At 39.0% G+C, this 16666-nt stretch overlaps 1 protein-coding gene across 1 annotated transcript in view; it reads left to right on the forward strand.

The window, feature by feature from the left end:
* Positions 1-5237: 5237 nt before the first annotated feature.
* SESN3 (sestrin 3) overlaps positions 5238-16666 on the forward strand; it is a 76669-nt gene continuing 65240 nt past the window's right edge. Inside the window, exon 1 of the mRNA XM_034666137.1 lies at positions 5238-5552. Within this exon, the coding sequence (XP_034522028.1) occupies positions 5475-5552 (78 nt within the window). The 5' untranslated portion in view covers positions 5238-5474. The remainder of the gene's footprint in view (positions 5553-16666) is intronic.

Consider the following 16666-nt stretch of genomic DNA (forward strand, 5'->3'; position numbering starts at 1 on the left):
TGGCAAATTCTTACAAACGGCAAGAAGATAACATAAATGTAGTGGCAAAAATGTAACTTGACAGACACCTTGGTAGAAAGTACTCATCCAAAACCATATAGCAGGTACTGAGCTCCAGCAAAAGGCTGCCATGTGGCAATAGGAGCGTAGTGTGACCAGATCTGACAATTTTTCAAGGGAAACTGGAAATCTAGATTTGGGGTGTTAAAATCTCCTAACTTGTAAAAATTTTAAAGTAATTCTTTTTTTTTTTTTTTTTTTTTTAGCCCTGTGCTGGCTCACATTGTGCAGGCCAAACAAACAACAACAAACCCCACATCTGTAGGCCTCTCCCTGGAAGTCCACTTTGCAGGGAGAAATGGGAAATTACAAGAAACAACCAACAGAAATTTGGATCTTGGTGGAATATTTGTTCTTTGAAAAATGAGCTTTGGTAAGAATTTTCTTGGTGGGGGTGAGTAATTCAGGGTGTGGGATGGACATGGGCACTAAAGCTATGGCCCTTTTGGATCAGATCCTCTTAATTTCTCCTTTGGAGTAGTATTGGTCTTGGGCCTTGGGAAAAAAATAGCAGGAATCTAATTAACAGCTCAAAGGGAGCAATCAATTTACAATTGTGTGAAGTGCAAATTCCTTTGTGCAGGAAACAAATTACAGCATTTGCAAATTTGTAAATAATGCAGCACTTTCTGCTATCCAAATGCTTTGGGTGCCCCCGGGAAGAAGGAGAAAGAAGTCTGAGAAGGCAAAATGTTAGAAAATGACCTATTGTCTCAAAAAATGGAATTTAAAAAATATCTTTAGTAATTGATTTTTTCAATCGAATCCTTATTTAGGAACTATAAAGAGGCCCAGTTCTTAGGTCAGTAGGAGACTATCTAGAGAAGTAAACAATTTCAAGTCCAAAGGTCACAACATGTTATTAACAGGGTACCTTCTTTCAAAATTACTGAACAGGGAAAGTTGCCCCCAACCTTCCCTGCCTGAGTTTCTGGCAAGAACTTTCCATTAATAAAGGCAATAGCAAGGCCCAGCCATAATAATCATTATGTTTAATGTCAGAGAAGGAATCGGTGACTGATAAGGACATGAATCCAGCCAATCTGCTTCGCAGCAATGATTTTGTGACCACTCAATTCACAAATATTTATTGGGGTCCTTTTATAAGATGCTATCACTGTTATTTGAGACTAAAAGACGCCCTGGAAGGATGCATGGTGTATTTAGGAAAGTAAGAGTGAAAACTCATTTTTTTCCAAGATTTTTAAAGCACTTCTCTTCCTGTCAAGCTAAGAATTGAGAATACAAAGTAGGGGTGCCTGGGTGGCTCAGTGGGTTAAGCATCTGCCCTCAGGTCATGATCCTGGGGTCCTGGGATCAGTCCATCTGGCTCCCTGCTCAGCAGGGAGCCTGCTTCTCCCTCTCCCTCTGCTGTGCCCTCTCTCTCTTTCTCAAATAAATAAATAAAATCTTTTTTTTTTTTTTAAGAAAAGAGAATACAAAGTAATTGTAACTTCATCCCCACCCTCAAGGTGTTCACAATCTAATGAGAAAACAGAATTTAAAGCCAATCATTTCAATACTGAGATTGTGCTAAAGAAGAGATAAGAGGATGACACCAGAGACACTTTGATAAGTGCTTGAGTCCACCAGGAGATCTTTCAACAGGAGATGAAAATCACCAGGCAGAAGGGTGAGGTAAGCATCAGAAGTGGAGGTAAGTGGACTATTTATTGGCCCAAGGCAGGAGAATGACAGTTCAGATTTGTGCTTTCCAAATGATTCTCTTCTCTGTGTTCTCATTCACTGTGGGATGAGTGCAAATTGGTTAAACCTTTCCACAAAATATTTTAGCAAATTGTAATAAGAGCCTTAAAACATATTCACATCCTTTCAGTTAGAAATTTCATATCTAGGAATCAGAGGGGTTGCCAGAAACTTATGTATGAGGAAGCTTATCACAGCATTACTTATAACCATGAAGAACTGGAAACAGCCTCCATGTTCAATAATGGGGTAATGGCTAAATACGTCATGGAACATGCAAGCCATATGATTTTAGGCACTATGTGGGGGGGAAAATCACATTTTAAGAGCATATTTCAAAACAAGCAAAAATTATTTCTAAAAACAATGTCAAACAGTTAATAAAGTATCATCCTAATTTTGTAATGAGAAAGTTAAAAAGCACTTCTCAATGTTGGTTGTAGTTTTCACCCATATCTTACTTTTCTGAAGTTCTTTCTTATTTTATACATACCATACAACAAAAGGGAGGGAGTTTTCCCTTGTCCTGTGTGAAATCAAATGAACTGCCTTTTGTTTTCTTCCCTCTTAAGAGTGTGATCCAGGATTCACAAGTTACTCTCTTAAATCACATTCTCTTTATGATATCCGGGCTGGTGAGAAAAGGAAAGGAGACCAGGTAAGGAATGGAAGAGAAAGGAAGGATCCAAAAGTTAAACACTGACATGAGCACAGACAAGAAGGGTGATTGATGGGAGTGGGGGTTGTGAGGACCAGAAGAAAAGGTGGAGGTTGTGTCCTAAGAATGAATTACTGGATTGAAGATTTTAGGGGTGAAACATAGACACATATATAAGGGTTCAATATAAGAAATGTCACACTGTTAAATGTCAAATAAATGGCCCTCTGGATAATTAAGGTTACAAAAGTTTGGAGGAGTTTGGTGGAGTGATCCATCCTTTGGTCACGTACATGTATCAATGAAGCTATTCCTCTAAAACCTCCCTTTAGCAATCTTTGTCAGAGCGGGTAATGGTGTAGATTACACTCTCTTGGCCATCCTTTCTGGGGAATTTAGTTACTGAAGAGCTTTAAGAAAGTCATTGTGAAAGGATTTTAACTACTAAGTAAGAGGAAAGGTTATATGAAGAATATGATAGAAAACAATTTGAATCTAAAATACTGTTTGAGAAAATTCAATCTCTGCCCAAAAATTCACTTCATCCTTCAATATCTCCTATCCTTTAAAATGTATTCATATAAAATCTGCTTTACAAGAGAGAACCAGCCAGGAATATAGCCCAAGAAATTTACTACTAAATGGGGACACATATGTGTTTCAGTTCTTAGGAAAACTGCACTGTGCTAACTTTCTCCCTGGATTTCTTGGTTCCCTGCTTTGAAGAGCAGGTGGTGATTTCTCTCCTTACCTAATTTTTCTTGCTTTTGCAGTTTCTAACTGATTGTTAAGCACCTTCCCCACACCATTGCTATTCTAGGTTATATATGTCTACAACAGCATCAAGTGACCTTTAGCTATCACTAGTTAAATGGATCAACACATTTATCCAACCACATAACTTAGACGCTTCAGGGGTTTCCCAGTCAATTTTAATCTATTTAAACCTGACACTGGCAGATTTCCACTTCCTTTGTTCCTTGTGTGGACTTGGTTTATGTGTGTTGGTCTCTAAAAGGGACAGAGGAGGCAGCTGTTGAAAAATGATATTGACAGTTTTAACCACACAATTTGGTCTGATAGCTTTGATATGCTAAACTTGCTGGCACCTCCAAGTGTACCTTTCTGATTTTGCATTACAACACCACACTGAATCCCTAAGGAAACGGGGGTGGGGGTGCGTGTGTTTGTTCGTGTGTGTGTGTGTGTGTGTGTGTGTGTGTGTTTAATTAAAAAGAAAAGGAAGAAAAGAAAGAAATGCAAACCAGTGAAACCGTTCTTTTACATCATCTCCAGATTCATTCTGCGGACTGCAGGCCTTCACAAATCCCGGTCCACTAGAGACCTTTAAAAAAGGAGAAGCTGAGAATACAGATCATGTTCTAAAGAGCGAAAACAGGTGATGTCATAACGCACAGTCCTGTGTGGTCACAGCCAAGGCCGGGTGGGGAGCTGGGGCTCCAGTGAGCACGGAGCTCCGTGCCAGTGGTGAAGCAAGTTGTCTCCGGGGCCGGGAGGACACCGGTGGGGACGCGGCACCAATCAGGTTCTCGCTCGGCGCCTGCCTTTGTTCTCACTGGGGAGCAGGTTTCCGGGCTTCTCGCGTCGGGAACCCGCACTGGACCCGCGCGCGCGTTGCTGGTCTCCTCGAGAGACTTGGCTCCCCCTTTCGCCTGTACCCCCACACTCTGCCAGCCAGAGCTGTCCCCCAATTACATGTGCCCTCTCTCCCTAGAGCGTGGACGCCAAAATCCTGACTCACCATTTTTAGCTTTGGAAGAGGCAAGTCCAGCCCAATAATTTACAGACGATTTGTTCTCTGAACCTTCCTTCCCGAGCAAGCCTCTGTGTTCTCCATGTTTCTGATCAACGTCTCAGAAAGGACCATTGGGTGAGGGGATAAACCTGTCTCTTTGGCCCTTTCCTTCCGGACAAATAAAGGAACTTTCATTGCGGAAAGGACTGCGAGAAGGTGCTTCAGATGGAGGAGGAAACCGCTAAACAGAGGTTTTGTGTCTCCCCTCCGCAACTCGATTAATGGTGTAAATATATCTCAAACGTCTATCCCTACCCCCAGCCCAAGCCTCAGGTAATTGGTTTTTTGCAAAACAAGGCTCAAGATAAATGATGCATAAAGTTCTTTGAGATCCCTGGATGCCAAGCACTACGTGACTGCAGTCTTCTTTACAGCTAAGCTAAGATTCTGGCTGAGAGAAAGTCTAATCACTGTCCTGATAGCGTGAACGTTTTAGCTACGGCCTCGCTCCAGTGCCCAACCTTTCTCAAGAAACCAGGAAATATTTAGCTCAGTTTTAGACCCTCTAGCGAGGCTCTAGCTCCCAGCTTTTTCTCTCACTCTCCTTACAATTTTTGCAGGGACCTAGAGAAGGGGGCGTTGCTTGTCTTCGGGGAGGGGCTGGGCTTCCAGGGATAATTTGCATACGACACACCCTCTTCCTCTTATTGGCGGAGCAACACAAACTGTATTCCCTTCCACCCCACTACCTAACTAACCCGCCATCTCTCTCCAGTTCCGAGCCTCGGAGATAAACTTAACTTGCCCGGAGATTCAAGGCGTCCTCGGCCTCTGTGATTGGCCGGCGGAGCTCCCAACTGGGCTCTGGTTGCTCATTGGCTGCGGGCTAGCGGCCCAGGGGCGGGGCCGGGGCTGTCCGAATGGCGGGAGGGGGCGGTACCGGAGCGTGGAGGTGGTGAAGGTGGTGGGGAGGCGGGGGCGGGGCCGCACTGAGGCGCTGCGGCGGCGGCGGAGGCGGCGGCAGCGGTGGCGGCTGCTCGTCCTAGCCTGGGGCCGGTGAGGAGCAGCCGCCGCCGTCTCCGCCGGCGCTTCGGCAGCCGCCGCGGTGGTCGCCTCGGGCAGCGCCGCTCACTCTCGGGCCATCGCCTCCCATCCCGACATTCCGCGCCTGGGGGAGGCTGAGGCTGAAGCGCGGCCGGCGGCAGGGGGACGGTCCGACCCGGCAGCGGCGCGGGCGGCCGCAGTGATACCCGGCCCCGCCGTCCGTCTTCGCCCTCGGCGTCCGCAGCCACGATGAACCGGGGCGGCAGCAGCCCGTCGGCCGCCGCCAACTACCTGCTCTGTACCAACTGCCGGAAAGTGCTGCGGAAGGTACGGGCTCGGCCTGGGGTCCAGCCCAAGAGGGGCGCTTCCTGCCGGCGGGGCTCGGGCTGCTCGGCCCCGGGGCGCACTGTTGGGGCGAGGCTTAAAGGGATCCCGGGGCACCTTCCCCACGCCGAGACCGAAGAAGGGGGCGTGGGTTGAGGGTGGAGGTTTGCACTGCTGCTTTTTATCTCCGCCGGGGCAGATGCTGGTCCCGAGGGGTTGGGGATTTTTTTTTTCCGATTTTCTTTTTGCTGCCAGTAGTCTGTTTTTCGGCTCACCTCCCTGCCTTGCCACCTCCGGCCTGCTCCTCGGGCGGAGGGAGGGAGCGACTGGTTCGATCCTCCTACCGGTGCTGTAGGATGGAGGTCGGTGCGAAATCTGAATAGCCTGATCTGGTCTTGAGGAACCTGGCTCCCTCTTTGCTGTGTGGCTAACTCTTGGGGGGGGGGGTTGTTTTTGTTTATTCGGTCGCTTCTGCCTTCCTTGCGCGCTCTCCCTTAACACCCCTTTTTACATTCATTTGACGACAGTCTTGTGTCTATAGTTCAGTCTTGAAAGAAACTGGTAAAGCAGCTTGAACTTTATGCCCATGGGAAATGCTGTTCGACCTTACAGTTCCTCTGGGGTTGGGGGAGGAGGAGACGGAGGTGGACGTGGGTTATCACTCCTTAGCACCCCCCCTCCGCCCCGTGTAGGTCCAGAAAAATCAGACGTACAATCAGCTTATTGCTTCCCCGAGTGACTGATAGAAAGTTTACTCCAGAATTGTTTAGCTTTCTTGGCTTAATCACTCCGTTAAGGGGTGGGGGAGGGGAATGAAAAGATGTCGCTTTAGACCGAGAAAAGCTTTTAATCAGACTCTTAACAACCTCTACTGGGTAATGTTATAATCAGTTTATTTTTCTCCAAACTGTATTTTTACATTTCATTAAGTGGAAACAGTAGTCGAGGTGCTTCTGTTTGTCCAGTACAAATGAATTAAAATTGCTGAGCTGTGCAAATGCATTGGTACTGAAAGACTAAGATGAATACGGCACCGTTTTTAGTCAATTTCTCTAAATACAGTGCAATTGGAGTTGTTATTTATATATTAAAAATAGAAAGAAAGCATGTAAGTAAGCAAGCTCAAATATTTGCGCTCTTTGTCCAAAAACTGTTTTTCTTCCTCTGTGGGTCAGGCCAAGTGCCAATCAAAGTTGTTTTTCAAGCCTCTTTTCCCTGCAGTAGGGCTGCTGCTTTTTTCCCCCCACTATTATTTGAGAGTATGAAGAAAGCAAAGGGATTGCAGATTTGAAGTTAATCGAACAGTTAAATATGCCTTAAATTGTGTTTATTGGATATGTTTCTCCTGAAACAGATTTTTATTAAATGTGCATGTTGAGTATGTGCAGTTATTTTTTTTCCATAAACACTGGGATCAAATTACAGTTGATACTTGCTCAGCTCATTGTAGGGCAGCTTGTGAGAAATGTAATGGATCAGAAGTGCAGATCAGCTTAGTGGAATGTTAACTCTTTCACTTCAGGGTCAGATGTCATCTGAACCTAGCTTTAAAAAAAAAAATTACTATTATTTCCTGACTTCAAAAGTGATAAGTTATGTCTTTAACATGAAAAAATTGTTGCTTGGGACACATTTGATTAAACTCATGCCTGGTTAAAATAACAGCTAGTTGGTTTTTTTTGTTTTTTGTTTTTTTAATTGAATAAGGAACAAAGGAAGTATATTGACTTTGACTTTTTTTTTTAATGGCTCTGTCAGTTTGGTAGGCTTAATAAAAAATGTTTGGAGGTGATATTAGGCTTCAAAATCTAGTTTTTCTTTTAAGAGAACCAAGGCTATGGATCCATCACTCTTTGCTGACATTCTTTGTATCTTTCTCTTAGCTTTTAAGAAACTATTTCTATTTACCTAGAAGGAACATCCTCATTCCTAGTCATTGTTAAAAGAGGTATATGGAAAATAGATATTCACCATTTTCATATTTTGTAATTGCTATGTAGCTCTGCCAATATTCCAGTTTTTAGTAACTCCAAGGTATTTAATATTGATTCATGCAGTAGCATGAAATAACTTTAGATGGAAATGGGATTGTTTGAGCCAGTTATGACATGACTTGGCAACATTTGTGGCTTTTAAAGAGCGCTATTCTTAAGTGCTCTTAAAAGATACCAAGTGTTTAGCATTTTAAATTCTTCATCATTCTAAAAATAGCATGTAAGAGTTTATTTCTAATAAAGATGATTTTCTTTTTGATAGAAAGTATATACCTTTAAAATTCATCTGTAACTCTAAAAAATGTGATTCTTTGGATTTATCTTGTGTTTTCCACTTAATAAAGTGTTCAGTAATAACCAAGTGAGTCATAGCATTTTAAATTTTAGTTCAGTTCATAATGAAGAATGAAACTCATGCACACCCAGTGTGAATTACTCTTTGCTGTTATAATCCTCATTAATGATGGGGAAAGAGTCACCTTTTATGTGGCATGAAGCCTTTTTCTTTAAGTAGCTTAATTTGTTGCAATGTGTTGAATTTGGGGGGGGGGCCTTCAAAGGGAACTGGATTCACCTTCAAATGAAATAACTTGGTTTAACCTGATGTCTGAAAATTGAGTTATGTATTGCATGAGAGTCACATTCATTATTTGAAGTGCCTTTACAATTTTGATTCAGTGTATTCTGAAATAGAAAGATTTCTTTAAAAATTGAATATACCTAATTTGGTATCCTAGGTTAGTAAAAAGAATATATTTCCCATACAGGGAAACAGGTGAATGAACAAACAAAAACTGTCCTCACATCTATAACTCCTACTAAGTCTAACTTGTTCTGTTATCAATGAAATGATTCAATAAAGTTTTTAATAAAAGAGGAAATGCTTCCACTTACTTTGGAAAAGTTAATGAGTTTTGAAGTAAAATGCATGTTACTTGAAGAAATTCCGGTGACAACCAGATAAATTTCAAAGTGGAGTACCAAACTGCATTAAGAAAGGTAGGTAACCGTCAGTCCACTTATCTTCTGATGAATGAAAGGGGGCAAATTATGATGTTCTCTGAGTGTGCCGCAGCCAGTGCTGCTGAAGTGAATAAAACTGCACTGGAGGTAAGAACATTGAACATTTAAAAATTATTAATGTGTTTAGTTAGTTCTAGTGATAGATCTTTGTTGGTTACTGTATTTTTCCACTTTTTTTATATAATCACTTATTTTGGCAACTTTTTGGTGAGTTTTTAAGTGAAAAGACTGCAAAAATAAAATAGGAAATATTAAATTGAACCATATGAACCTCACTTTTATAATTAAAATTGTCAATAGCAATTTTATAAGGTTCAATCAATAGAATGTAGAATGTAATTGCTTTGACTGATTTTCGTAGCTATACTCTTAGTTAATTAGGTTTCTTAAATGTATTTTTTTGATTGTCAAAATGAGTTTTTTACTTATTTTATCTTAAGTGAACTAGGCAGAGATCAAGCTGTGAATTTATGATAGCAAACAATTATACAGAGGTTTTCAAACTGCTTTTTAGGGAGCCCTAAAATGCTTCAGTGTTCAAAAACATGAGTTGGATTACATTTTTAAGTACAATTAAAATTATTATTAAGTTATAACTTAAAAATACAGCTACATAAAATATGTTTTACCAAATTTTAACAAATTGTTTTAAAAGTTATCCTTTGTTGCAAGATTACTCTTGTGCAGGCCATGTAATAAAACTTGTTCTGCTACCTTTGTAAATGTATTTGAACTTTTTTGTTAATGTGATATTGATAATAAGAAAGATGGTCATTGATTATGAAGGCTTTGGCCTTCAAAAAAAAATCCTTCCCCCACGTATCTACTCATGTTATATTTTTACTTGTTAACAAACTTATTGTTAACAGTAATTGTTACTTTATAGCTAAAACACATTAAAATCATTGTTTTGTGTATTTATATGTTGCATAGTTTGGGTCCAATTAAAATTTCATTTGTTAAAGGGATTCTGTTGCTTCTCCCACCTTCCCATCACCAAAGAAGTAAATTGCCAAAACATAACTGCTAATGTAGTGATGCTGGAAGCCACTGGATGTGCTCATGGTCTCTGATAGGTCTTTTAATTTGGTAGGTCTCTGGTAGGTCTTTTAATTTGGGGAAAATTAGTTAATTTCCTTGAAGCCTAGTTTTCTCTGTAAAATGTAGATAATTTCTGTTCGACTTAGAGGTTGCTGCATAGCTCGAGAGAGGTAATGTGTGTTAAAGTGCTTTGTAAACCATAAAGTATAACTTATAAATATAAGAAAAACATGAGCCTATTTATTTTCCCAGGTTACTGTAGTTCTTTGTGAGTTTTAGCAATATATTTCAGTACATACTGAGTAATTTGGTTAGTCTTCACTTTTCTGTCCTTTTTAATTATTGTCTATAAATGAGAGGTAAAGATACTATGCTTTGGTTAGAGTGATCAACATACTGATTTTCGATTGGCATATTTCTATTTTACCTACTCCTCCCCCTCTTGCATAGTAACCCCGTGCATTGCTTTCATTTTTTCCAATAATTAAATAAAATGAAATTGCCTTTTCGACACTTCAGTAGATGAGGGAAATTAGTATTTAGTTGGAAAAGACTGAGTCAAAGATGACTATATTTAATAGAAGTTGGGGAGATCTAAGGTAAAGCAAAGAATTAATAATTCTAATTTAGGAGAAGAGTTATGGGAGTAAAGGTGTCTTAATCTTTTCTCCCCATCTCTATCCCTTTCTTTCCTTTTGAAAGTATTGGGTTATAACTTAAGTTTGTCTAGACTTTCACAATTTTTAGAGCGCTTTCACATTATCTCAGTTGATTCTTAGAAATAGAAAATTTAAGTGCCGTGACCTCTATCATACAGCTAGTAAAAAGTCCGCTTAATTCTTAGAACTGCTTCTGTAATAAAACTATATTCTTATGGTCCCCTGCAGTATTGAAGCTGCCAGGGAATAGCCTCACTTCAAGCTTCAGCATCTGTGAATGGCTGGAGGTCCCCAAAACTCTCCATCTGACCATTCTCTCGCTTACTGGCAATGAATGTTTTCAGTGGTTCTTCAATTTTCGGGATCACTTGTCTCATTTTTGAGCAAATGTTTATCAAAATCCTACATGGGTAAAAGATCTATTAAAAGTGCCAGCTAGGCAAATAGGTTTTAATATAATAGGGTATAGAAAGTTAAGTTTTCTGATAGGATTTCCAGTTCCACATTGTAACTAACCAGCAGGAAGCTTTGCTTGTGGAGTTTTGGTGTGCTATCAAAGAAGAATAGTCACAATTAACTCTTTCATTTCCCAACTTCTTATGTGTGTGAGGCCAGATTTTCCTCACATACTTCAATCAAAACATTGCAACAGATTGAATACAGAATCAGATATGAAATTCAGCTGTCTTCTATTAAACAGACACTAAGGAGATTTGCAAGACGTAAATGTCACTCTGCTCACTGTTTTTTTGTTTTGGAAAATAAAGTTATTTTCATAAAAATATGTGCCTTATGTTAACATGTAATGGATTTATTATTTTAAGTGAATTAACATTTAACATTTTCTCAGTTTGAATTTCTAATACAGTAAATATTGACAGTTGTAACCCATACACAAACAAAAGCTCTTCAGGTTCCTCCATAATTTTTGAGTGTGAAGGAGTTCCAAGACCAGAATGTTTGAGAACTGCTGAACCAGAGTTCATATAAAAGTATGGTACATGTAAATATAATTCTCAGGAGTCTATGGGGAAAACAAAAGGCAAATACCACTCACAGAAAATGTAGATAAGGCCAACCCAATCACCTCTATTCTGAGTGAGGATCACTTGTAGAGGCTGCCTAGCACCTTTTCAGTGACACCCTATAAGCTTCTCTACTATCACAGTAGGAGTTAGGCTAACTAGAAATTATCTTTACTGTTTGTGAGCATACCCTTACCTGGTAGAAACCAAGGAGGGGAAAAACACATCTCTCTGGCTCTGAGGGAATATTCTCCTAAGTACTATGCAATAAAGAATGGTCAGATCCAAAGATTATGTCCATTGTGCTCTAATTGGTTGGCTCTTGGCTGAAAAGGAAAGGCTCTGAGTAGCCAGGTTAGCCTTTTTTCTTGAAAGCTGAGACATGTGGGAGAAGCAACAGAAGAAGAAGAGACAAGAAAGAATCAGAGAAGTATCACTGTAGACTGCTGATAACAAGCGTTGGTAGAATAAAGAAAAAGAAAACCATCACTGTAGACATGAGATAGGACAGCTTTGAATGTGGGAGTCCCTAAATACTGCAATCCTCAAAGACAGAGGGCGTTTTCTATTTTGTGTGTAGGGGATGCAGTTACCCTGTCCACACAAGCTACGACAGACCGCTACCTGCAGTTCAATGTGGTGTTGAAGGCATGGGCATAAGGATCTATTTGATCAGACCTGGTGAGACCTATAAATGACTACCAGTATCTAGACTATCCCTAAGATATCACTGTGGTGGGGGGCAAGGATGGGGGAGGAGGTGGGATTCGCCATATACAGTAAATACATGGCAAAGCCAGATGATTAGTGATATGTCCCACACAGTTACCTTAAATGTGTAAGTAGATGCAGTATAAACTATTTAAAAATATATATCCCATACCATCCAAATCTATAGTTAGCACGTAGAATTCCTATTTGTCTTTCAAAAATCTTCAAAACTTGTGACATCTCAAAAGCATTTCCTAACCTGTAAACCATTTTCCTTCTCCCTGTTTCCTCAGGACTGCTCTTCTACCCAAATACACTGCATTTATCACACTTATCGTATTAAACTAGAATTAACAATTATTTACATATATCTTCCCCTGCTAGGTTTCCTCTTATCTGGAATCTGGTTAATAGAAAGTTTATTTTAGCAAAATTAGAATTCTGATTTAAAAATTTATTGCTCTTATAAATATTGGCAGTGTACTTGTATTGGGTACAATATAATCTGATAAAATGAAAAACTTCTCTCATTTTCCAAAATAGATTTGATATTTGCCTGGTATGTCTGTTCTTTACAGTCAGATTTTGTTCTCTATAAGGAACACTTTGAGAAGTTCAGTGGCAAACATGACTTTACCACCTTTGTGGCCATGGGAATGTTTCAGTGAAATATCCTGCTATGTTTTGGAGAGAGTTCTGATAGGGAGCAAGAATGTCAGTTCACTAAGAGGGTCAGGACACTGGCCTTAGCTATTGTTCCTTCTCAGAAATGTAAGATGGCCATTGTTTTAATATGGACATATGCTCTACCTCCTGGAATGTGCTATTGTTTTGTAAGGGATGGCAGTTTTGGAGTACTAAGGACATAACTTCAAACTTCCAAGATTCTCTGTAGGCCACTCTTAAGGTTCTTTTCACATATTATCCTGGCTAAGACTTTCCCTCTTACAGTTCCCCCAAGTCCTTTATTTTGGAAATCTCCCAAGCCAGCTGTGATCCCCTTGGCCAGCAGGCACTCCCTTGGTAACTGAACCAGAGAATTGTTCCTAGGCCTGGACTGCCCCCTTAGTTAGCCTTTACTTTTTAGATCCACCCAGAAGTGAGTCACTTTTTGGTCCATGGGCCAGGATATTGACTGCCCCCTGAGGGACACATGAATATTATGGGGTATTTAATAGTGGGTTTGAATAACCTTGCTTTTTGTTGCTCAAAACTTCCAATAGGGAGTAACAGGCATTTTACCTTACATTGCATGAAGAATGTATTAAACATACCATATATGAATAAGTATGACCAAGTATAAAAATGGTTGATTTAGGGCTGTATTATTTCTTGCACCAGAGATTTCTTAAAGTATAAAATAGACATTCGAGTGAGACTTATTTTTTTCTCCTAATTAACAGCTACTTGTAATGGAGGTATATGTTCTCATTTCTAGGTACATATTTTTACATCTCCCTCTATTGCAAAAACAAGCTGCTTGTAGAAATGAAATCTCTCTTTCCAGTTATAGGCCAAATATTGAGAAGGTTGAAATTAACCTCCTGGCTAACTAAAGCTGGATTTTGTGGAAGATTACTGCAATTACCTGATATCATAACTCTTAGTTTTGAAGCGCATTTTATAATATCAGTAACAATACTAGATTCTTATGAATACTGCATATGTACCATAGACTGCTAATATTTAATTCCTGCATATGTATCACATTTAATCATCAAAATGAACCTATAAAGAATTATTACATTTTATGGATGAAGAGATTAAGGCTCACAGAGCTTTAGTTACTTGTTTAAGGTCACAGTACCAATAGGTGGCAGACTCAGGATTTGAAACCAGGTCTAACTCCAAAGCCTGGCTCCTTTACAGATAGAAACACTGAATTTCCTTACATTCCCCGTTTTCTTTATGGAACAACTTTTACAAAATATGAAATTAATGAAACTTAATAGGACTTGATTACTTGAGAGATTAATAAGCGGAATTTCAAATTCAGATATTTTCTACTTTATATTAGAAATGCACATTTCTTGAAAAGATTAAATCAATTGAAAAACAAATTGAGGTTCTCATTGACAGTTTTGACCTATCCAGTTAGCTCTTTTATCTATGTCTGTTGTTACTTATGTGATATTTCTTCCTAATTCCAGGATATATTTTTCCTAATTTTCCAGCAAACTTTGACCCATTTCTTTTGCCAATCAGTCATTCATTAGTTCAGTAATGTTGATTCACTTAATACTGCTGACATATATCTGACAGAAGACATTGTCTAGAAACATTTTGAGTTTAAGTGTTTTATTTCTTAAATAGGGCCTCTAAGAAATGTTCTCAATTTTTAATAATATTTTGCAGTAAAAAAGAGTTATGTATAAAGATAAATATAGCATGAATGTTCATTTCCACCATTCATTTTGGCTTTCTGTGATAAGGCAAAAATGATACTAAAAGGAAGCACAGATCCGGAGATTGGTGTCCAGCCACTGGCCCCCCCCACCTACATTTTGTATGCAATGTCTATAGAAGACTTACAGAGGAGTTACCAGTGTTAAAAAGGGTTTATGTTGGGGAGAGGAGTTTGTGGGAGGATGTGGCTCTGCTATTTGTAAATTAGAACTCTTGAGAGTCTTTCCATAGAAACACAGTAAGATATCTAGTTAAGTACTATTACTATTACAGTTATATTCAATAGGCATTTACTGATTAGCTTGGAAACCTAACCACTAGGTATAATATTGTCTCCAGGGAAATTACATTCCGACATCTAAGTAACTGCTTCTCTCGAGGGCTTTCCTAACTTGCATACTTAACACTAAAAAGGGTAAATGATTTTGACAAAAAATATTTTTGCAGTATGTTCACTCTGAGATGATGTTTGGCTATTGTGTCTAAGAGGAAAATTCCGTGAATGCAGTTCTATCCAATATTCAAGTAAGAGTTAAAATGAAGAGGGGATTAAAAGTAGGTGATAGTGAGGTGTTGGGATAACCAAGGGCCCAGCATCAAGCTGGCTTATCCTAGTGTGCTTTGTACTTGCTTACTGAGGCTCTGGCCCAGCACTGTGAGTTTTAAGCTGGGTGGGGTATTTTTTACTTTCATTTTGTGTTTAAGGTAATATAAATGAAAAAAAAAATTTAATTCCTCAGAAAGTTTCCTTCTTATATGACATTAGGGATTTAACTTGTGTATCTTAATTTTTTTTGGTATAAATTAATAAAAGAAAACACAGCCAGCAAATTTACTCCACCAAAAAGGGATTAAAACAAAAATCACCTAAGCTAAAGGTACCTCAGCATTAAACCCCAAGTAATACTCAAATTCTTTTATATAAACCTTTTTGTATAGTATATTAGTTGAACTTAGTGAAATCTCAGGTGGGGTGTAGAATATCTATTTGTGTTGTAGTTTTATTTTTTTAATAGAGTATGACCTATATAGTTAATAATCTTATAAGCTATTGTTTTATATTGGGTAGCTATTTAGATAACCACAAGGTCTAGGTTTTAATATTCTTTAGGCAAAGTTCATTGTTGAATACCGAAGACTAGCATGAATTCATAAATGTTCTTTTATGCAAGAGACCTACTTAGTATTTCATGCCCTTAAAAATGGGGGAAAATACATGTTTAGGCAAATAAGAATGTAGAAACAATTCCCTTTTTTGGTAAAAATATATATGTTGCCCTTTTATGCTTATTCTGTATCTCAATGTTACTACTTCGTGGCCTTCATACTCTTAAACAGGCAAGAAATGTAAAGGCCGTTAATATTTATAAACCACTCACATACTATATGAATATCTGTCATTCTTTTATACAGCAGACCTCAAATGCTCCTACCTGTTAGGTGCTCAAAGCACAGGCAGTGAGGACATCAGGGTTCTTGGCTAAGCTGGGTGTTGAGTTAGAACCTACATCTGGATCTCATAAAGAGAACTTTAAGATTATGCCCCTCATTTGACAGATAGTATAGGGTAGTCTTTGGCAAATTTTTTCTGCAAAGGACTACATAGTGAGTACTTTAGGTTTTGCAGGCCTATAATGAGGCCTAAGCAGTTATCTGTGTGACAACCACTCAACTCTGTCCTAGGATGGCAAAACCAGCCATAGACAATTGAGAGAGAATAAGCATAAAATGGAGATGTGTATATTTTTATTAAAAAAAAGATTTGTTTTTACATTCTTATTTGCCTAAACATATATTTTCCCTCATTTTTAAGGGCACCAAATACTAAGTAGGTCTCTTGCATAAAAGAACACTTAAGAATGGATGTGGCTTTGTTCCAATAAAACTTTGTGGACACTGCAGTTTTAATTTTATATTATTTTCACATGTCATGAATATGCTTTTGTGTTTTTTCCAATTACTTAAAAATATAAAACCCAGGCAGTAAAAAAAGAGACAGCAGGCTGGCCATAGCCAGCAGTCTAGTTAGCTGACCTCCTGATATAGAGGACAGTGCAAGGAATTTGGCATCAGAGGCCTAGGTTAGGTGACCTTTCTGAATTACGCCTGCTCACTACTAACATTTAGATAGTATAGTACCTATTTAAAAAAACCATTCCTATATCACTCTAACTATACTTTTATTGGTGTACAAAATTAATCCAAAGCCAACTATTAATAAACACCGCATTTGTAAAAACATCTAATTAGAATGACCT

This window comes from Ailuropoda melanoleuca, chromosome 8 (assembly GCF_002007445.2).
Source record: "Ailuropoda melanoleuca isolate Jingjing chromosome 8, ASM200744v2, whole genome shotgun sequence".
Classification (NCBI taxonomy): Eukaryota; Metazoa; Chordata; class Mammalia; order Carnivora; family Ursidae; genus Ailuropoda; species Ailuropoda melanoleuca.